The sequence below is a fragment of the Spermophilus citellus genome (assembly GCF_964194105.1).
Source record: "Spermophilus citellus genome assembly, chromosome: 1".
NCBI lineage: Eukaryota > Metazoa > Chordata > Mammalia > Rodentia > Sciuridae > Spermophilus > Spermophilus citellus.
In genome coordinates, this window is record NC_138182.1 from 106087956 (window position 1) to 106110977 (window position 23022).

At 37.2% G+C, this 23022-nt stretch overlaps 1 protein-coding gene across 1 annotated transcript in view; it reads right to left on the reverse strand.

Moving 5' to 3' along the window:
• Positions 1 to 23022, reverse strand: part of LOC308645142 (NBAS subunit of NRZ tethering complex-like) — a gene marked incomplete at its 5' end in the record, with an annotated part of 158045 nt that overhangs the window by 17111 nt on the left and 117912 nt on the right. Inside the window, 4 exon segments of the mRNA XM_081287196.1 lie at positions 1793 to 1891; positions 1893 to 1930; positions 17793 to 17813; positions 17817 to 17988. Of these exon segments, the coding sequence (XP_081143322.1) occupies positions 1793 to 1891; positions 1893 to 1930; positions 17793 to 17813; positions 17817 to 17988 (330 nt within the window).

Below are 23022 nucleotides of genomic sequence, written 5' to 3' on the forward strand. Positions count from 1 at the left end.
AGGCACTGGAGATTTCATGATGAGCTGGGAGAGTCTGCAATGCAGAGCTCAAACAGTACAGGTAGAAACCTGTTCTTGAAGGCCACAAGCCAGCATGCCACTAGCCACAGATGACAGGATCCGAGAAACACCTTTTTCTTTCTGAAAATGTTTGGTTAAAAATCAAACCAAATAGGAACACTTCTCTCCTTGGTTTGCTTCAGAAATTCCTAATAGTCTCATCTTTGGGTTCACATAAAGAGTCTTCTTCAGATGTTCTTTCAGTTCTAAACTGATTACAAAATGATGTTATCTTCAGGAGGACGTCCTTAACTTCTTACACATGGAGATGGGCACTGGCGTGGGGCAGAGCTTAGGGAACAAAATCAGACCTGGAGCAAACGGCATCTGAGTAGGCTGGGCCTCACCAATGAGATACTGTGGCTCATGACAGCCAGCATGTGCAATCAGAGGAAATCTGGCCACTTCTTCCAAAAAAGGCGGTTGGGGGTGTGTGTGGTTGGTTTGTGGCTGCTAGCACAGGGACTGGAGAAGCAGCCTATGCTGATGAAAGCAGCAGCTGTCAGCCCAGCAGGAAACAGAAGAAACAACATAAGCAGAAAAGGAAGCCAGATATTAGGTACAACTGAGTCTCCTCCACTTATTAGCTCTGTGATGCCCGATATTATTTAAGTTCTGAGCCACTATTCCTTCATCTACAAAATCAGCTAACATCACCTTCCTTTGTAGGTCTGTGTGAATGATTGATAACCTATGTAAATTGTACATAATGGTATGCAACCCCATGTGGGAATGATTCATTTAACCCACATGGAGCTTACAATGCTGTGTCAAAAGATAGGCAAGAAATTCTCTGGAACAAAATACTGGAACAAAGTTATTGTGTTGACATCATACATTGGATGTGTTTATCCAGCACAGTCTGAAACTTTTGAAGAAAAAGTGTAAGAAAAAGTGGGTGTAGGAGCAAGGAGAAATGGAAAGACATTGCAGTATTTCAAAACCAATGCTAATGACCTTAGAAGGCAAATATTGATTACACACACACACACACACACACACACACACACACACACACCCCTTTTCCAATTTTGCTTTCTAAGGTTTCAGTTACTCATGGTCAGCTACAAATACTAAATGGAAAATGCCAGATTATATAATTCATAAGTTTTAAATTGCATTCTTATCCAGTGTATCCATGTTGTATATAATATTCTTCCGTTAGCCATTTAACATCTCTGTTAATAGATCAACCATCCAGGTATCTCAGTACCTGTGTTCAAATAATCCCTATTTTACTTAATAATGTCCCCAAAGTTCAAGAGCAGTGATTCTGGGAATCTGGATGTGCCAAACAGAAGGTTCACAGTGTCTTCTTTCAGTGACTAATGGGAAAGTTCTGAATTTCATGAGAAAAAAATCACATGTGCTGAGGCAGTAAGAACTATGGTTAAGAACGAATCTTAACTGTGATAAGGGAAATAAATTCATGCTAGTTTCATTGTTGAACTTAAGATGCAACTCACAGTGCATGATGAGTGCTTAGTTAAGATGGAAACAGCATTAAACTTGTGAGTGTGTGTGTATGTATGTATGTATGTACAGGAAAAACATTGACCACATAGAGTTCAGTGGTGTCCAAACGTTCAGGAAGCCCTGTAGGTCATGGAATGCACACCCCTCAAATAAGGGGAACATACCTATATTCTTTCACTGGCTCTTTAGAGATGCTACATTTTCAGAAATGTAGTCTAGACCAAAGACCTCTAATTAGGCTAACTGCAATACTTACCTATTTTCACTTTCCATAGGTGGCCAGGCTTGCAAGAGCAAAACCAGGTGCTGAAATTCCATCTCATGCTGACTAGATGCCAAGAGTTCCATGAATAGAGTACCGGTTCTCTTCATTCTCAACATCAGCTATGTCTACCTGGAAGTAGAAATACACACTTGAAACTAATGGCAAAGCTACTTAACTGGTTTATAGAAGAATTCAAATTTGATTACTTTGATTAAACACTTGAAAATTTTTATAATGTGCTTAGGGAAAATTCAACAACATCCAAAACCAAAACAAACTACTATGGTTTAGGTGTTGTCACTCAAATGTCCGTTCATATGTTGGGAGCCTGATGTCTGTGCAGTGATGCTAGACAGTAGGAAACACTGGGAGGTGGGGCCTAATGCTAGGAGCCACAAGCAAATATACGATGTATGGCACCTTTGGTTGTAAAGTGACGCCAGCTAGCCACTGAGATGATTATGTTAAGATTTACATTCATATGGAAATTGGACTCCCGCTGTTCACCTTGGCCTGCTACCTGACTCATGTTACCAGACTCTTGGAGAGTTCCCATTGGTTGGGGAAGGATAGTAGGAGGAAATTCCAGGGGAGGTCCCGGGGGACCCCGGTTCCGGGAGACGCGCGGTTCCGGTGGACGCCCGCGTGGGAGGACCGGGTTTGGCTTGCCGGCGCCTACAGAGTCTTGGCAGCTTTTTCAAAATAAAGTTTTGTTCCTGCTTGAGTGGCTCGTGATTCTGTGCCCAGCCAAGACTGCGGCAGCCTGATGGTTCCAAGATCACTGGGGGTATGACTTGGGAGGACCTTTTCTCTTTCAGCTTCCATTGACAATGATCTCCCCTCACACACGGGCTCCCACTATGATGTGACACAACTGAGAAGGCCCTTGTCAGAGTGAACCACTGCCACTGTCATGCTTTTGAACCTCCATAACTATCAGCTAAATAAACTTCTCTTCCTTATAAAGTTAGCCTGCCTCAGGAATTTCATTATCATAATGAAAAACTGACTAGTAGTACCCAATCTTCAAAAGCTCTATGCCTTAATTTCAAATAATTATATTAAAATTATATTAAAATTTCAAATAATTATACTACAAGATTTCAGGAAAGTTTTTTTAAAAAAACTTTATTTACCCAAATAAATCCAAAGTAGATTTCCACATAACTAGTACACTGGCATTTAGCATGTTAAAATATGGAATTGTTTTCTTTGAAAATGTTTTATTTCACCATACTCCACATTAAGTTTCTAAAGTTTAAAATATTCAAAATTAATTTCTAATTTTCACTTGAAAACTGTAAGCCTATGTGTTGTCTAGTAAATTTCAAATTAGAGATTTTACTAGGGTGTTTTTGTCAGAATATGCTTTTGCTATATATTAAAACCAAGAAAAAATATCCTTCATTCACATCTCCATTTCTAATGCAAAAGAAGTCTCTGTCAAATATACACTCATTTTTTTTCTTTTTCACTGAATAACTGAATGATTTTTCTTTTATATTGAGGCAGGCCTAAAGCAAATCATCCCTCTAGTGCCTCCGTGGAAAAAAATATTTGCTGTTTCTAGTTAAAATGGCCATAAGCATAAAAGTAAGACAAATCTGTTTTCCCATTTTTTTGGCCTCTCAGCACAGATCCTCTGTGTTTAAGCACACAGTGAATTCATAATTTGTGTACACATTCAGATGATACCTTGAAATGATAATGAGAATAGATGTTACCTGTATATTTGCTAAATTGTCTGCACTAATGCATGTTTCCAAAACATTTAATTTAATGGTCATTCTGGCTCTGATCCCAAGAAGTCATATCAAAATGTCACACCACAAATTCTCCATTTTTCACAAACATTAATTGTACTATGAACAGTTGGTAATCACTATGGGAAGCCTGGCTCACACAGTGACCTGCCAGATACTTCACGAACTGCCTTCAAGCCCCATGCCATTCTTCTGTGGAACAGTCACCCAAGAGCAATGCACCATTTTTTAAAATAACTTCATAATACAGTAAGTCACTCGTCCCTCCCAATAGTTTTGTGCGGAGGACAGCACAGGCATTAGTAAGCTCACTTTACAGAGGAGGAAATGGGCTCAACTGTCCTGGTAACAGGGCCAGCAAGTGACAGAACTAAAAGAGAATTATAGTCAGACCAGGATGTCTTGAAACTAGAGAAGTCGGTAAGCTTTAAATTACTGAAGCTAGTCTTCGAAGTGGGAGGTTGGTACTATTATCTTACCTATTTATGAAGTTGTTTTTGTTTTTGTTTTTTAAATTTCAAACTCAAGACATGCACCTGATCTGACTCCAGCCATAGGCCTCGCTGAGATTCCTGGCACAACATCAGGCATGGTTCCACCTCAGAGACTTTGAGCTGTTTCCCCTGGCACATTCTTCCTTCAGTCAGTAGAGTCGCTCAAACACTGTTTCCTTCAAACACTGCCCTAGTAGCAAAGGCCTTGCTAGACTGCCTTCCCTAGAGGAGTATGCCCTGTGCCCATCTTCTCACCATTTACAACTACATGACATATATTTAATCTACGTTTTCTTCCTGCAAAAGCATGTTAGTGCCTTGAAAGTAGAAACCATTTTTTGTTCAGTGCTTTATCCCTATTACTTAAAACAAAGCCTCTTATACAACAGGTACCTACTGAGTCAATGAATGAATAAACAGACATAATTACAAAAAAAAAAGATAACTTAATTTATAAAATAATTTAGCAAAAATGATATTAAATACACATAGATGTGCCATAAGTTTTTGGTTATTGGAAATATATAGAAAATTTAAAAAGAAAATGTTGCTAACAGGAAAGTCACTTAAAGAAATGCTACACATGGCAGATTTACTGATATTACATCTGTACATCTGTAGAAATGGTTAGCTACATGATTTTACTAGAGTCCCTTCTTTGGACCTCATTCAGCACTTTCAATATATTTACTCTATTTCATTCAATACATTTCATATAGTACATTCTATCTGGGATTCATTCAATACATTCAGAAATGGACTGCATGCAGGAGGGGTGGTATGTTTGAATTTCTACTCAACTATTCACTAACTAGTGACTCCATGTATATCTGAGTCTTGATTCTCAAAGATAACATGGCAGGGTAAGGGGACAATCTTTTCACATGACCACAGGAAAACTTAACGAGATAAAGCATGGAACATATCAACCATTGTGCTGGATACTTGATAATCATTCCTTGCACTGCACGCTGGTGGCCTCCCAGCATTTGCTCTAACTTCCTGCCTCCACATTGAAACCTTACCTAAAGCCGTTTGTTATCAGGTCATAAAGTATAAGAGAGATGGCCTACCTCCCTGGCTTAAAGCAAATAAGAGATGTCTGACTTAAAGTTTCTGTACAACTTCTCTACCACACCAGTCCCATTCAGAGTCTAAGTCAACTCATGCTTAAATGCACATGAACAAGTCTTGGGAGAGCTCCTTCTCTCTGTGCTTTGTTAATGGTCATTTGAATCCAGAACCTGGAGATAATTTTGAAGGACATCCATTGAGAAATGAGATCCTTTGACAACTATGAATTCTTTATCCTTCCGTTGAGCTAATAAAATGACTTGCCATAGGTTAAGAGACTTCTAGGCCAGTGTAAAGACTGTCATTACAGCAATAGCAGTATCTAGTCTATCAACATTCCTTATGCCTCTTTTCCAATTCCCACAAGTGGTGCAGAGATAGGGACACAGACACATACAGTGGGCTGTGTTTCTGCAGAAGGCCACGCTGAAGAAAATGACTTACATTGCACAGCAAGCATGGTGACCTTATGACTCCAGGGAGATACCACATCTACCTTCCGAGGCTCTCTGCTATACAAACGGTCTTGAAAAGTCAGTCTAGGACACAGACAGTTCCTCTGGCTAAGACTTGCAAAAGTGTGAGAAATTCATGAAAAACTGTCTGCCAATAGCTTTTTGATGTTTGTAATCATCCCATCGAGAATGAGTCCAAAACTATCTTAACATAGTTAAATTCTTTTCTGTAGAAAAGAGTATTAAATGAAGATTCCTTAACATAGTTTTCTACATAATGAAAGTATTAATATATTTTCCTTTGAATAGCAACATTTACTCTAAAATTTATTTATGAAAATGATACACTAAATGTAAGTAGGCTTATTTAATAGACTCCTACTGAACTATAAGTTCCCAAGGGCTTCTAAGAGCTAACTTCATGTGTGTGTGTGTGTGTGTGTGTGTGTGTGTGTGTGTGTGTATAGTTATACATATTCTTTTATTATGTATTAGAACTTTTAATATAATTTCTTTATTCATTCTAGTCATTTTTAGTATTTACCTTGGACTTTCTAGAAATTAGAACAATATGCAAGTAAACAAGGGAAATTTTGCTTTTATGAAAAGTTACCAATTCTTTTTTTTTTTAGAGAGAGAGAGAGAGAGAGAGAGAGAGAGAGAGAGAGAAAGAGAGAGAGAATTTTTAATATTTTTATTTTTTAGTTCTCGGCGGACACAACATCTTTGTTGGTATGTGGTACTGAGGATCGAACCCGGGCCGCACGCATGCCAGGCGAGCGCGCTACCGCTTGAGCCACATCCCCAGCCCAAAAAGTTACCAATTCTATTTTTCATTGAATTGACTTAGGTCCCTAAGAAGAATATTAAAATAGTATACATATGGGGTACTTCTGTATTTTCTAATTTTAATGAATATGCCTCCAAAAGTTAAATATCTTAATTATGATTAAATCCTAGTGGCCAATAGAGAAGGAGCATAGCAAATGGTTAATACACATTTATTTTTGCATAAAAATAATGATGCTATCCTACTTACTTTCTAGAAGACAGCTGTGGCCCAATGTATTTGTACACTATTATCTAGTAATGTTGCTTATTAACAGTTAGAAAAACAACTTAGGTTGAAGAAATCACTATGTCATAAAACTGACAAGTTATCTAGGAAAAAAAAATAGGGAAGGAAGAACTGCCCTGAGACCACAAAAGTTAAATCAAATGGCTCTCAGAGGCTCACAGAACTTGAGAGTGTATGTGATCAGTAAGTATGCATATCATGGGAAATCAAATTCCCCAAAATACTTGAAAACAAGGCACTGGTTCATCTTGGATACAGACCTAGGAAAGAATAATAGCTTCCCTGTTCTAGGATGTAATATGTTCCACATAAAATATGTACTCCAAGCATCTAAGTATAGTTCATAAAATATAGTGATGCAGAGAACACTAGTCTACAAACAGCTACAGTGTGAAATGACTGTGGGACATGCTTTAATGTGGAGGGAAAACTAACTTTAGGTGGCTGTCAAATGCTTCAGCATAGCTCACCAAAGAGCCTGGATAAAAACGACAAAAGGTCAATTTATTTAAATATACAGCTTTCAAAAAATAATGATAAAGTCAAAGTACGACAGAAAATGTTCGGAGATATTTCCAACCTTTTTGAGGCTTAGGGGATAAAGATAACACAGACTTAAATGATGCTTGTGAATAAGAAGTCAGTTATGGGAATAAAATAACTAGCAAAGAGATGGGTGAACAGGAAGGCAACATGCTTTTAATACCCAGTCCCTGTCCTTGCCTTGGTGATACCAAACAAAATCCTAGAGGTGAAAATGTCCAATATTTCATGGGTACCTGTGGATTTAGTGACTACTCTATGCTGATACTAAACTGAATATTAGGGAACTTTAAAAGGCAAAATTCATGTGACTCAAATATAAGAATATCTCTTTGGGCTGGGGATGTGGCTCAAGCGGTAGCACGCTCGCCTGGCATGCGTACAAACAAAGATGTTGTGTCCACTGAAAACTAAATAAATATTAAAATTCTCTCTTTAAAAAAAAAAAGAAGAATATCTCTTTTCTTTTTGTCTCTCAAAAAGTGTTGGTTCTCTTCTCATTGAATTAGGTGACTTTAGCCCTTGTTGTAAGTCAATTTGTCAAGTAGCTTCAGTCTCCTTATCAGACGCAGACTTGCTGTCCTTGAAAGAGAACAAAGTCACCTATTCTCAGTAAAAGACAGTATTACCTTAAATTTCACTGTAGCTGCTAGAAGTGAACACAAATATCTTAAACTGAGGCAACCCCCCTGAAATCTGCATCTTGTTACGGAAATTGACAGTGGCTTTTTTTTTTTTAAACCTTCTGGTATTTACAAATATAAAACAGGTATTAATACACACAGAAGTACTTTATACATAGAAAATAATCACGAACCTTCAGAAGACTACTATTGGCAGTAGCAATATTAATCACTGTATGGTGATTATCTTGTAAGAGTTGGTGAGCTATTAGCTGGCTTCTGTGAGATTACCTAATAATACTTGATTCTATGCAATTCTTTTCATGAACAGAATAAAATTTGAGAATTTTTTGAATACAGCGCTTCAAAATATAACAAAATACTCCTGCTTCAACAGACTACAGAAGCAGGAAAAGGTGACAGATTTGACCTCTCGTAACATTGGACCCATCTGTTCAAGTGACTCCTTTGGTAAGGTTTCAGGTGTACAATGTAGTCTGCTGTCTTCACTGGATTTAAATAAAATTTCTGGGGAAGGAAATTTTGATACCAAAACCCATCATAAGCTGTTGATAAGCAACTTTTCTTATCAGCCTCAGCAGTACTTAATCCAGTGCCTGACACATAGAAAGCACTCAACAAATGCTATTAGTTATTACCATTAATGATAATATGTATTACTATTACAAAGAAAAACGTCAATAGAACATAAATTATGGATTTTTCATTTCTGAGTTATTTGTGGATGTATTTAAAAGAAAATATAAAATTGTAAAAATGTCATTGAAGTTTTAAACATTAAAAGTGAATATTTTTTTCTGGGAGATTTCCCATTTTTACATAACTAGTAGATACAGGAATTGAGTTTCATAAATACTTAACTGTGTACTGCTTGAGACAGCCTGAAATTTCTAATAGCCTTCCCAGCCCATGCTGAGGTGAGACTGTCTGCCATGGTCAAAGGATGTCCTGATAAGAAATAAAGAGGCTGAACTCTTCCTCCTTTGGTTCTAGTCCTGGTGGGTGAGCAAAAGCTGTCCATCTCTGCTTTACAAATCATAAGGCACAGCAGGAAATCAAGGATATCTGGGAACCACTTGAGAATAAATGGTTCACCACTGCTATAAAAAAAGACTTCCCAGGATGCTGCTAATGTGCCCCTGTGCCCAGGAAAGCCCAATAAGAAACTGCAACTGAGATTCCCGTGGGGTTTTTCCCCATCTCTGTGTGCACATAAATACCTATGAACACCCTGCAGGAGCCAACAGTTGTGATTCTGAGCCAGTTTTTATAGCACCCCACTTATTTTATTACAACTCTAAACATAGAAATTAAACAATAAAATATGCTATAATCACTCCCCATAAATGCTGTTATAACTTCAACACATAATACATATTTTCATATAGCTAAATATGTTTTATGAAGCACTTTGAAGTGAAACATATGATAGAAAATATTGTGTGTGAAAATAAAAGGAAAGTTTTTTGTCTTACAAATAAACATACTGCCATATGAGCCCCTATAAATATATCTGTATTTACTTTAAAGAACTGCTATTAAAGCTAATTTCTTAAGGCCAAGCTTTGTTTTTTAGTTATAGTTTTTGAAGTATTACTAGAAAAATTCACAGAGCTGGAAACATTTTTACTGTAGCACATCATTCAGACTCGCATTTGAAGTTTGGTCCTACCACTGAACACTCTGACAACATAAAAAGACCTCTATGAGCTTCAATGCTTTCACAGTAAAAAAATAAGGCAATACCACCTTATCATATTACTTTGGGGTTATTACAGTGCATCATAATGTATAACACAATATAATACAGTAGTACAATATATATATGCAGATTTCCAACAGGAATCTACCTTTAGAGGTGTCTCAGAGTTAACACTGAGCCACTATGGTTACTACTAGTATTGTTAATTCATTATCATACCTAATTCTGCCACATTACTTTTGAGATATTGAAGAAATTTCTTAGCCACACTTAGCCTATTTCCCATGGGATAGCGTGATAAGAGTATCTATGTCAGAAAATTATAATGTTTAAACATGATACACACACAAAGTCTTATGTTCAGGCCACAGAAGGCCCTAAAAAATATGAAAAACAACAATATAGGTAGCACCTTCTTAACTTAAATGAAAACATTTTCATTATAGCTTTCAGAATTTTTTATTTGGACTCTGATTTTCATTATAGTTAGAAGTTACCTGAAGAGACCTCTGGGTAGCAGAAAAAAATGTTGGCCAAGGAGTTATATGTATATCTATACATTCTCCAAAAACATAAAGAGTACAAAAATGAAATTACACAAAATCCCACATGTTCAGCATAATTGCAGACCAAGAATGTGCAATCTTTGAAATATCGTAAGTAAAATACACTAAATTGTAAAAATACACTAAATCCTAGATAATGATCTCTTACATTCCAGGTTCATGTTTCACATATTTTAAAAAGTAATTAAAATTTATAAGAATCAATTAGGGAAAAACCAAGCAAATGAAAACAAATAAACCTAACTATAAGTGAAAAAATATTCACACTAACGATGTCTGTGTGTGGGTGAGAGAAGAGAGGTGGGGGGAGCACACTCATTAAAACAGTATATCCCAGCTAATAATGTTGGCTGGGAATTTCAAAATTGCTTTATCTCCAGGATTAACAAATATATAAATAAATTATGGACAATGAAACCAAAATCTCTGACAGTGAGAGGAATTACAAATAAGCAAAGTTGGAAAGGCTAGAATGAACTCTGGCATTGAAATGGAATTGGAAGTTTTGATATGAACTTGATTTTTAACGTGTATACAGATAGACACAGGACCAGATGTAGATTCAGGTATATTTGTACAGATGCACACATTTATTATTTTCTATTCGGTCCCCCAGAGGATCTAGAAACTGTAACAGCACACTATCATTGAACATATCTAGCACCAAGTCTTGCGTTTAGATACCATTCTTCAATAAAGGACCCAAAGCTTTCAGAAATCAATGATTGAACCCAGGACTGGGCACAGAAAGCACAAGAGAAGGAAGTAAAGAAGTGCTCCAAAAATGATGGGCATTTGTGAAAAGGAGAAACTTAAAGGAATCGCCAATGGTCAAATTCAGGATAATTTGAGCAAAGAATAAATGATAGTAACAGATGAGAACCACAGAACAAAATGAGAATCCTTGCGCTCATACTGACATAAATAAGTAACTGAATAAACAGATATGAAGGGGGAAATATAAGAAAACCGTACCATTTGGCAAATCCTATAGTAATAATTATCTCAGGCAATAATTAATTCATGGTATAATAGAGGAAAGTACAAAGCAAACTGGAATATATACATAATCTCAAGCTCTCTCTCAAGTTACTCATTAATTATAAAAGGGAAAATGATAATTTCGTAAAGAAATACGGTTGGCACCACATCAGTCACGTGGTCAGAATTAACGTCATCAGTAATGAAACAAATCAACACCATATATCTGCTGATATAATACACTGAGAAGGCCGTTTCACTTCTGTGGTATTCTTACCCAAAATGTGAAACTTGAATACATGCCATATCAAATTGAGGGACATTTTATAAAATAACTTTCCAGTACTTTAAAAATGTCAAGGTCAAAAAAGATCACATCAACAAGACCAAGGAATTGTTTCAGATTAAAGGCAACTAAGGAAACATGACAAATAATGCCAGGGCCAGTGTGACACTTGCTACATCAAGCTCTTTCCTAGGAAGTGGTCACTGGAGCTTGACACTGGCCCTGGCTCCCCTGCTTCCTCCCAGAGGCAGGGATCTCTCTGTGGGCTTTGCAGTGGGTGATTGTGTCCACCTTGCCTCTGCTTTAGAGTGACAGCCTCTCTGCAGTCTTGGTCACAGTGCTACATGACAACATTGCCTCTTCCACCGACCTAAGGATGTGACTCAAGTGGTAGCGCGCTCGCCTGGCATGCATGCGGCCTAGGTTCGATCCTCAGCACCACATACAAACAAAGATGTGTGTCCGCCAAAAACTAAAAATACTAAAAAAAAAAAAAAAAAAAAGTCTGCTTATATGAAAGGGACAAAAAGAGCCTTCCTAATTCTCTACCCATCACCCCTTCAGAACATGTTATGCAGAGTTAAATTCCCTGAATTTAGTTTCTTTCTCCCCCAAACTGGTATTTCCTATATTTTCTACCAAGCTGAGTAGCACCACTTTCTCCCTAGGAATTTAGACAAAATTCAGAGCGACATCAAACTTTATGCTCATCCCCCCACATCTAAACAGTGACCAAGTCCACTGCTAATAATTCAAGCTCTCCTTCTACCCTCTTTTAGCTTCAAAGCTAGTACCAAGTTCAGGCAACTTGACCACCACAACCTTAGTCCTCCAAATGGTATCCCTCCCGTCTACTGCTCATGCAGGGGTCAGCTGGCGTCTCCCAGAACACTAATCTGCTATGTCACCTCTCCAGCACCATGCTTCCATGTTACCTTAGCGTCATCACAATGAAACCTGAGCATGACACTAGAGGCTCCCAGCAGTCTGTGTGCTCCTTTCTGCTCTCACCTCAGGGTGGCCCCTGCTTTTATACCATATGCCAACTGTGCTGAACTTGGTTCATGCAGCTCTTCCTAACTGGTCTCTCCTCACTATATCCAGGCAGAAAGGCTTGGTGCCCACCTCTGGATCCTGTATTAGGCAGACCTAGACTATCTAGACACCTAAACACTTTAGGGTATTGACTATTTGTTAATAGATCGACATTCTCTAGTAGTGTGGAGGCCCACACCAATGAGGTCCATTTAGGAAGCTCTATGTAATCCAGTGCAACCCAGATTCTAGTGCTGAATATATTTCCCTGGCAAATGGGAAGAAGTGTAGCACAGGACCAAGAACACAGGCTTTGGGATTGGACAGAAACTGAGCTGGGGCTCCAGTCTACCACTCACAAGGTGTGTCAACTTAAATCAATCACGTGACCTCTTCTCAAACAAAGATGGTAACTATTCTGCAGGACAGTTTCTAAAATAAATGTGCACACAGAACACATTCTGTACTCCCCTCTTCTGCCCCCAATGATACCAGTCGCTAGAGGGCAAATCTTCAAAGAATTTTGTCCATAAAGAATGACTCCTGATATTGCCAAATATTTATAAGACCAACGAATATGAACGCTTTCTCAACTTCAATTGTCTTGCAAAGAAAGGGACATGACCTCTGCTTGAATCCTAACATGCTTGTGCCTTGCTTGCATGTGACATGAGAAGAAACTGGCTGGTCAGAAATCACCATCAGCAAAGTAAGGCAAACTGAGACAGAATATATGCAGATGTATCAGGTTACTCTGTAAAAATGGTTTTCCATTATCTCATACAAGGGGGATAAAGCATGGTCTAACAGTAATGATGAAATGCACTGAAAGTGAGGAGTCCTGGCCTTGCCATTTAAAGGAGTCCTTGGACAAGTTTTTAAAGATTTAATATTAATTTATTCAACAAATATTTATTGAATATCTTTAAGATCCCTGTTCTCACAGAATTTATATTCTAGTGGAAGAAGAAAGACATCATATAACAAATAGAAGGATAGATAGGAAGAAGTCAGCAGACATGGTGATTTATACAGAATTAAGGGCAATGAAATAGATTGTGACTGGTGTGGTTAATTTAGGCTGTGTAGTCATTGTAGAAAAGGTGACATTTAAACTAAAATCTAAGGAAGTGACTTCTGCTTTTTGTACAGTCATATCCTTTTCTATAAAATATGATTACCTAGCTGGGAAACTTTTGGAACTCTCTTCTAGTTACAGGGCTGCATGAGTTCATAGCTATTAGAGACAAAGTATACATGTGTACACTCATTCATATCATATTATTTTATATTTGGTTAAGTAAATCATGTCTGTGATTCTTAGCTATGAAGATATTTAAGGCAACAGTGAATTACTTTTAGGGTACTAAATAGAGCTTTGCATACTGAACTTCTGCTATGTTCTTTGAGCCTCAACTGAGAGAAGTGCTTATTTTTTTAATGTTCTGGCAAAGAATGCCAAACTAGTCTCTGTCCAGAAGGGTTATTATATCCTTGTATGTTTGAGGCAGACAAAAACTTGACTTTGTAATGAGGCTAGACGTTGTCTGAAATGAATTCTGGTGATCACTTACAACCACAAGTTCAGACATACTCAATCTTAAAAGGCAAAACTCAAAACCACATGTTCTCTTCTACATAAAAATGGTGGGGGGGAGTTTGAGGTGAAATATGTAAGTTTTTAAGCAACATCAGTATTTTGACCCATATTTTTCATGCACCAGTTAACCAGAAAATTACAAAAGCTGAAAAACTCAGATAAACTGTACCAAGGGATTAACACAATACATCCATTCCCTCCCCATTCCCAGCACATCCTCTTCTTCCTCCTCTACCCCCACACTGGGGTACGTTTCTGGAAAAGAAACTAAAGCCTCCCCAACTATTAAAAAATGAGGACCTATGAATTTTTAATTCTGTTCACTAATCATTAGAAAAATAGAAACTGCCATCTCTCTGAGAAGCAGTGAGAGCAGGAGCCACAGACTGTTTAATTTTGTAGGAGTTGGCTGGTTTCCCAGCAACATGGTGATTTGTGGGGCCACTACTTTGGGCACCTTGAAGATAATTAAATATTAAGTCTCTTTTTGATGTATGCAAAGTCTGCTTAAAAGGATTACCAGCCACAGTGGAGGTAGCAGTCCACATTTCTTCTTCTTTTTTTTTTTGGTTATTGAACTTGCAATATCATTATCTATTCTTATCTTTAGTCTGTTAGAACCAATGTCCATCCTTAAAATAACTGAAAGCATGTTCAAGAATGAAGAAGGTGATAGGGGAAAAGTGGAGAAAATGGGAGTTCATACAGTTGACATTTTGGGATCCTCTAGTATTGGGGATACAGAGATGAAGAGCACAGTTGACGTGTGTGGGAAAAATGACTGATGAAGTGAGCAGACCAACTTCTCTGTCCTCTAGTTCAAGGTTCCATTTCACACCCTAAATAGCAAAGGCACATAGTGCAAGAATAGTCCCAGGATAATACGACTAGTGGCAGAGGGAGGGGGAGGTGAACACATATCCCTCTATTACCACCTGATCCTTCCACAGCTTCAATGAAAGGTAGCATAATTTGTTGAAAACAGTAATTGAAGCATGATTTGAACTATCACACAGTGTTCTGCAATATTCCAGAAGTATTGGTGTTTCTATTCTGAAACTACAATTTTTCTGCATTCATTTTCTAAGAAACAAGAAGTTCTATCAATTATAGGAAAAAATACCCATGTCAAATCCACTTGTCCTCCAAAGTAGATTTGACTCATCAGTGCCCTGCAGACATAGGATACTTAATTATACTTACTTTCTAAAGGAGGAGGAAGAGACACTCAGTGGCTTTTTTTTTTTTTTTTTTTTGAGAAGAGTCTGGATGAATAGCATAATGAAACTAGAATGAGCCTTCTCATTCTGGTTCCTAGATAATTTTGAAATCAAGACCATTAGCTGCCAAGAGCAGGAAATTACTCTTACATAAGAGGAAAGTAGTGAAGCAAGAAGAAAAAAGGGTGAGGGAAACATGAGAGGACTTTTACTAGTCATTCTAAGACTTCTACAAGAGAGATTTTTCAGAAGGCCTAAAAGTTTGCTTCTGTAAAGAGGATAGATTTGTGAAATGCAGAGTTACTTATGGGCTTCACAAGTGAGGGAAATAGTTTATATTTATAGCAAAAATGTCAACTCAATTTAGGAAAGTGTGTGAAAAAGGACTTTGTTAACAGAGGATTGGCTGCCTTAAGTCCTATTTGAGGAAAAAGTTAAGCAATAAAGGAATTAAAATCTCAGAAAAATTTATAAATCATTGAAAACTTAAAAATCATTGAAATCATATAAAAGTTCTAACTTGTTTGAGTAAGTGGAACTTGAGAAAAGGATAAAGGAGGAATATTGGCAATGCTATAAAGAGTCTGGGTTCCAATATGAAAGTATTATGTTCTAACATTTCAACATGAAGGGTAGGATGGATGTTTCCCCTTTCCCAACTTCTACTCTGCTCTGTAATATTTTTAGCATATAGATGTGACATTAAATGAAGTGAAGCTACAAGTAGAGAAACCAGATTAATCATCTTTACAGACTCCAGAAATCATAGAAGATGAAACTGACAAGGTTGAGAATTTGAAAAATGGAGGCTAATCACAGGAAAGGACATAATTGCACTAAAGTTGCTTTGCTTCAGGATAAGGGTCAGAACAGGAAGCTCTGTGTGGCAAAAATAATATGGTCTGATTTAAGGTTTGCCTCAGGGATGTTATGTGTACCCATAGCAGTGTTTTGCTGAGAACCAACATACTGCTAATCCTACCATGCCCTGTACTTGGAATATATTCTACAGCCTCCAGCATTTATGCTCCAGTGTTGCTCAAGAGGCTGCAAGTGGTCTTCTGAGGTAACTATAGGCAAGGTGAAGAGCCCAGATATGTAGGGAAGGTCATAGTGCTTCAGAGAGCATTATTCAGATATTTGCGACTTTTTCATTTTAATCCATTTCAGCAATTTGGGAAGACTAGAGAATCTGATAAAGTCCTCTTTTTTAAATCTCAATTTCTCTGAGAAGTAAATATTATTTACCTAGTTATTTCACAAAAGTTGATAATAATTAAGATATTTGGATATGAATCCAAAGATGTTCTTAATATTTGATTCATTAAAAACAATTTAGGCCAGTGGAACAGTTTAGTGGTACAGCATATGCTTAGCATATATAAGAACCTGAATTCAATCACAAGTACCAAAACAAACAACCCAGGAAAGGAAGTCATTGTTCTTTAGATGTAGTAATAAGGACATAAATATAAACTATGCTTTAGAATTAGGAAGTAAATTGAGTTGGAGCCAGACTTCCAGAGACCTCTTTTGCAGATGAGGTTACCTGGGAAGTCTTGATTTCTAACTTTCACTGACCTGGTAGTCTAATCTGCATGCTAAAATACGTGATGGAGTTGCTGACTTCTGGATCTTATGTCCTTAGGATGCATCAATTTAGAATTCAAACTTCTTCAGTCACCATACTTCTTTGACTTAGGAATTAGCATTACCATTTACTCAAAGAAGAAGACATTACGCTCTGTGATGTACGTGCACAGAATACTTTCAGGGATTCAAAAATCTAAGTACATCCTCTGAGTTTTCAGAATTTTCATGGTAGTCGGAGATAAAACTTCTTTAAAATAGCTATAAAAAATTAAAGTTCAACTATGTAGAATTCAAGATTTAATTAATATGTGATGGTCAGGGAAGGTTTTCCTAGTTTCTCCATATCATGCTTCAGGGTTGTGAGTCTTTCACTCTGGAACTTTCCCTGACCATCTGTGTGCGTTCCATTACAAAAGAGAGGGTAGAACATAAAAGAAACGAATTAGCTCAATTGCATCCTATATTTCCTTATAGCTCTGCATTTCTTCTGGTACAGTGTCAATTAGTCAATAGTAAGAATAGTCCTGCCAGGTTCAGTGGTGCCTGCCTGTAATCCCAGTGGCTCGGAGTCTGAGGTAGGAGGATCGCGAGTTCAAAGCCAGCCTCAGTAACAAGGAGCTGAGCAACTCCATAAGACTATCTCTAAATAAAATACAAAATAGGGCTGGGATGTGGCTAAGTGGTTGAGTGCCCCTGAGTTCACTCCCTGGTACCCATCCCCCTACCCCCATAAAAGAATGGTCTTATCTCTTCCGAAGAAAAAAATGGTAAGAATGTGTTGCACGTTCAAATCTATATAAAAATAAAAATACACTTTATTGCACATACTCAATTACTAAGCTGTTGGAATGCTTACCAATCATTAGCAAGCTGATTATTCCCTTGAGAGAAGCTTAAGGTAACCAAGATTGACCTCTGGTAACTGTCAACAAGGAAAGCAGTCAGATGCTCCTTTACCTGTCTCTGGGGCCATGCAGCTTAGAGAATGGCCTCTGTCCTGAAGAGCACAAGGAGCTTGCCATCCTCCTCCGTCAGGTGGAATGACTGCCCCAGGATCTGCAGCACATGGACGCGGGGCCGCACAGGCTGGGTATCATCAGCACAGAAAGGCCGCAACCACTCTAGCAGGTCCTCAGGTGACACTAGCTCCTCCCTGCAGGGCACAAATGGGGGGTGAAAAGAACCTCTTAGGTCGTTCTGCTTTCTTTCCTTCCAGTAATCGAATGTGGTCACTGGCCTCAAGACTTCTTTGTTACTTTTTTTTTTTTCTTGAGAGGAAAAATATAGGTTTTTAAATGGCTTACAGCAAACCATATTAGTCATTTAAAAGCTATGTAAAATTAATGTCATTTTAAAATGAGTTGTATTAACTAAAAAATAGCCATTAACCAATAAGTCCTTAGCTAGTTTATTTCTTATTTAGAATTTAAAGTATAGGAAAGCTTATTTCTATTAATCATACCTATGGTTCTGGGTGCCATTCTAGCAATTTTACATATTCTATTACTAGTTGGCAATAACTATGCAAAGCAGGAATCATAAATTATATTTTAAAGATGAGAAAACAGGCTTCAGGGAAATGATATAATCAGCCCACAAACATCTGTAGGAGATACTGCAGTGTGACATCAAAGCCCATGCTCTTTGTACCACTTTTCATTGAGATTAGAATTTCAGCATGTGGTTAGCATATCAATCTTTACACTACCCTAAAAATATGAACACTTGGCTCTTATAGGACTGTAGAGTCTAAAAGAATTTAGAGAAGGGGACATATTGTACAACTTTCTATTCAGCAGAATTGCTTCTTTTGTATCCCAAATGGACCCTTCTCAGGAAAACAACTTATTTGACGATGATGTCAATGAATTACTATCAATGACTGTTAAGAGGTTATCCATATAGAAGACTCCCTCTCACAAGACCCTGGGGATCCATGTTACAATAATATATTATACAGTTTTTGTTGTAACTAGATCTATACAAAGATCTCAGCAATAAATCACCTAAACTGAGTCGCAGACTAACCCATCTTCAACCCTATCAAGACTAGAAGGCTTTTTAAAAACTTCTGAGAATAAAATACTATAATGTCACTGAGTATTCCTCTTAGTAGTTTCTCCATAATATAGTTGCCAAATGCTACTTTATGGCAATTTAAATTAAAAAAAACAGAATTCATCATTTGTATTAGGATTAAAAGAAATTACAAAACATTGCAGACAAATGACTTCAATAGTTCTAAATTTACGAATTCATTTCTTAGTTTTACCAATGAATAACCTTTACAATATCAGAAACAGGAAAAACTGGTATGTGAAAAATGTAGAATGAACCAATAATTCCTGGATACCTGCTATTTATAAGGTAACCAAACAGTATGGTACAATGAAAAGACCACTTTTTAAAAAAATCTGATGGACCTAACTGTAACCCATCCTTTCTGAACAACTCTAGACAAAGAATCATGAAAGTTATCATTTCCATCTTATAGTTAAGCACACAAGGATCCCTAGGAAATCAAGATAATATATACCAAGCATCTAGTACAACATGCGGCACAGAGGAAGCACTTAATAGCAAACCATCATTGTCAGAATCACCATCGTAATAATTATCAGCATCAAAGTACTAGTTTGTGCTTGATGACACAGATATTAAAAAATTACATGGTCTCTGCCTTGTAAGAACTAATGATACAATGGAACAGAAAGACTTTAGAAGTAACTATTATCCAAATCACTAATATAACAAATTTGAACAATTGTTTTGGAGAAGGTGGCGTGGCAACTGAACAGGATCATAAGGGATAAGCAGGGTGTACTTAAATGAAAAGGTAGGAAAATAGTTCAGGAGGAGATTAAAGCTCACATGAGTAGGTGGTAAATTAGAGAGCATTGTGATAGATGTTTCTCACCTAGGTAACCAAGTGGCTGAAGAAGCAGCTCAGCTGCACTCTCTGGAAGTGCAGGCTCAGGAGCTGTGGGGCCCAGATTTAGCTCCCAGGTCTACTATTTCCTGTTAGGATTACTTTGGCTAAAAAGTCAATTATGAGCCTCAACTTCCTTATTTGTCAAAAGAGATGGATAACAATTCCTGTCTCATGGGGCTGTTTAGAATTAAACTGAAACATCAAATAGTAAATACAAATGTAAAGCACGTAATACAAGGTTTGGCATATAACTAAGGGCTTCAATTACTGGCAGCCATTACTATTGAGGTTCTCTGGTCTTCCTTGGTATGGAAAGGGAATGAGAGAGTATTTCTGAGCAGTGAAACATCAAAGTGGTGTTAAAAATTAGAGAAGTATGCAGAATGAGGTAGACTCACCCTTTTTGGTGGAGATCCAAGTGTAATTCAAGGAGAAAAGAGTTTAAAGCCCATTTCTGGCCATGAATTCAAGCTAGATCTACATAGTATGAAGCTAATGTTTTAACCTTCTGCCCAAGTGCAAAGAAGGTGGGAGAGAGGATAAACAAGAATGGGAGGAAGTGGGAGTCATGAAGACCAAATGGAAGCTATAACAATACCCCAAAACCTGAATATAGTGAACAAGAATAAAAACAGTAATAATTTCTGAAGGCTTGAGGTTCGCTGTGACTTATAGCTCTTCCTCATAACTGTCTTTCTCCTGTGTACTGTATCAGCTCTAATTTGTGGATGAGGGAACAATCAGAGGTTTAATACCTTTTCCAAGGTCACACAGTAAGTAGTGAAGCCAATATTTGAACTTGGACTATCTGACTGCCTTATCAATTACTACACAATGCTGCTGAACCCAAACTGGGCCATATTCCAGAACAATGTGGCAGGAGATTAAAATCATTCAGATACTGATGAGATACAGAAAGATTATTGCTATAGTATTTTCCAAGTTATTAAATCGAGTTAGACTCTTGTTACATTAGCGTTTACAGTGTAGTTAATAATATTTGACACTTTGGAGGCACATATTCTAATTTTTCAAAAACAAAATTATGAGAACTCATTCCTAAAACAGCTCTTTAGAAAACACTGTCAAGAGCCTGAACAAAAAAATAACTCCTAAAAATTATAGCTGAAAAATAGTATATGCTTTGATTTCAATTTGAGTTTTTAAAAGTTTTAGTGATTCTCATGGATCAGCACACAGAGAAACACAGAATTGTGATGAAATGTTAATAATTGGTAAATTAGGAGAAGAGTATATAGATATTTTTCTCCTTGCAACTTTTCTGTGAGTTTGAAATTTTTCAAGGTAAATAGGTTGGTAAAAAGTAATGACTTTCATCATGAAAAAAAAAAAAAAACAGAATAAGAACAAGGAAAGTGAATCCATTCCATAGGCTTTTATGAAAGCAAATAGAAGACTTAATGAGTTTAGGAATATTTTGAAACATACCACTTTACTATAAAATTATCAATAGGTAAAGGGAAAACCTCCAGAGTTTCACTATAAACAGATGAGAAATTGTTTCTTTTTCCCTATATTAAGAACAGGGGTGCGCATTTTAATGTGCAGGGTAAATGAATATACCATTAAATAAATAATTTATAGGGGAAATACAAAATCACAAATTTGGCCCAAAAGATAACAAGTCACCTGGAATACATAGTAAGTAACTATGAGCAGAAAAGAAGTGTAGCAGCAACAGTGACAACACAAATGTTAACTAAATGATTACTTAGAGAATGTGACAACTCAGGTGGGTGGAGTCCTCACATGGCCTTCCTGTTATGACTGGCCACAGGAGAACACTCACAAAGTACACACACACAGAGAAGGGAATTCAATCAAAGGCAATTGTCGAAATAAAGAAAAATATAGATTTAATGAATACAAATAAACCAATTATTGGTAAAAGGGTTTTCAAATCCTGCATGGCATATACATAGAAAGACAACCAAAACTTAAAAGGTATATTAAAAGAGGCAAAAAGCATATGAATAACTTTATAAATCATGAAGCAGAATGAAGAAAGGAAAGACTGCATTCAAACATGAAAACAGATCTTTGAGATTTCTTGTAAAATAAAAATGTCATAGAATTTGAACAACTGACAAGAAACAAGGCCACTTTGTCTAGTCTTTTGTACTGAAGGTAAACTGGCAAACAAATTTGGGGATTGACTTGCCAGTATATACCAAAGTTTCAAAATTAAGAACTTCTCTCTCTCTCACTCACACACACAGAATTCTCCAGTTCTTTAAAAACTGGATAATATGAACACTTGGCAACAAAAGGCTCGGACCAAGGCAAGGCTTCTCTTGGAGGAGGCCTCTGAAAGCTTTCTAGTTCCCCCTAGTCTCCATTGTCCAAAGCCCGATTCATCTCACTCCATTTCCATAACTGCCTGGCCTCTCAGCAAACAAATCTGCAAGCTCTGATCTGCATGACAGCGGGAGAGGGAGGGCGGGGAGAGAGGCGGATGCAAGTAAACATGAGCTAAGAGTGAGGGAGTCAAAATGTTCATATTCTAGGCCCCTTGCCTCTGTTAATGGATGGATCCACACACTGCATACTTTCCTCTCTATGCATGGAGTTGAGTGGGGATGACACTTCCCAGGCGAATGGCTATTATTTATCAACAACCATGAAAAAATCAAGGGCAACCAGCAAGGGATAAGAGGGATCTGCAAATACACAAATGTACATTAATAGTATTGTGGTTATATAAGAAGTGTGACTTTAAAAAGTCCCAATTAAGTTGAATTAAAAGAAAAATTCCTAGAATGAATTGGACTTGTCTTTCCTATCCTCATAAATACACGACCAATGTAATTCCACATCATGTATAACCGCAACAATGTGATCCTAATTGGAAGAAGCTATACTTACTCAATGTATGTATAATATTTCAAAATATACTATCATGTAAGGAATACTTAAAATTAAAAAAAAGTTAACGCAAAAAGTTTCAAACATTCTTTCCTGTAACATATCCACAGATTAAAGAGTCAGGTAGGCTCCAAAAATAATAACCACTGTGGTATGCACACAATTAGAATCTTAAATCCTAACTCTTGGTAAATACTAATATCTTTGTGTCTACTTTCCAATATACACCAATCCAAACTATCTTCCTTGGCTTCACTTGCTAAGAAGCAGCATGCTACATCTTGCTGTGACAGGTAGCCACAGCTGCTGGGAGCCATCAACAGGGCCTAAAGGGATCCAGTAACTGCAGTGGTGCAGTAGTTCCACCAT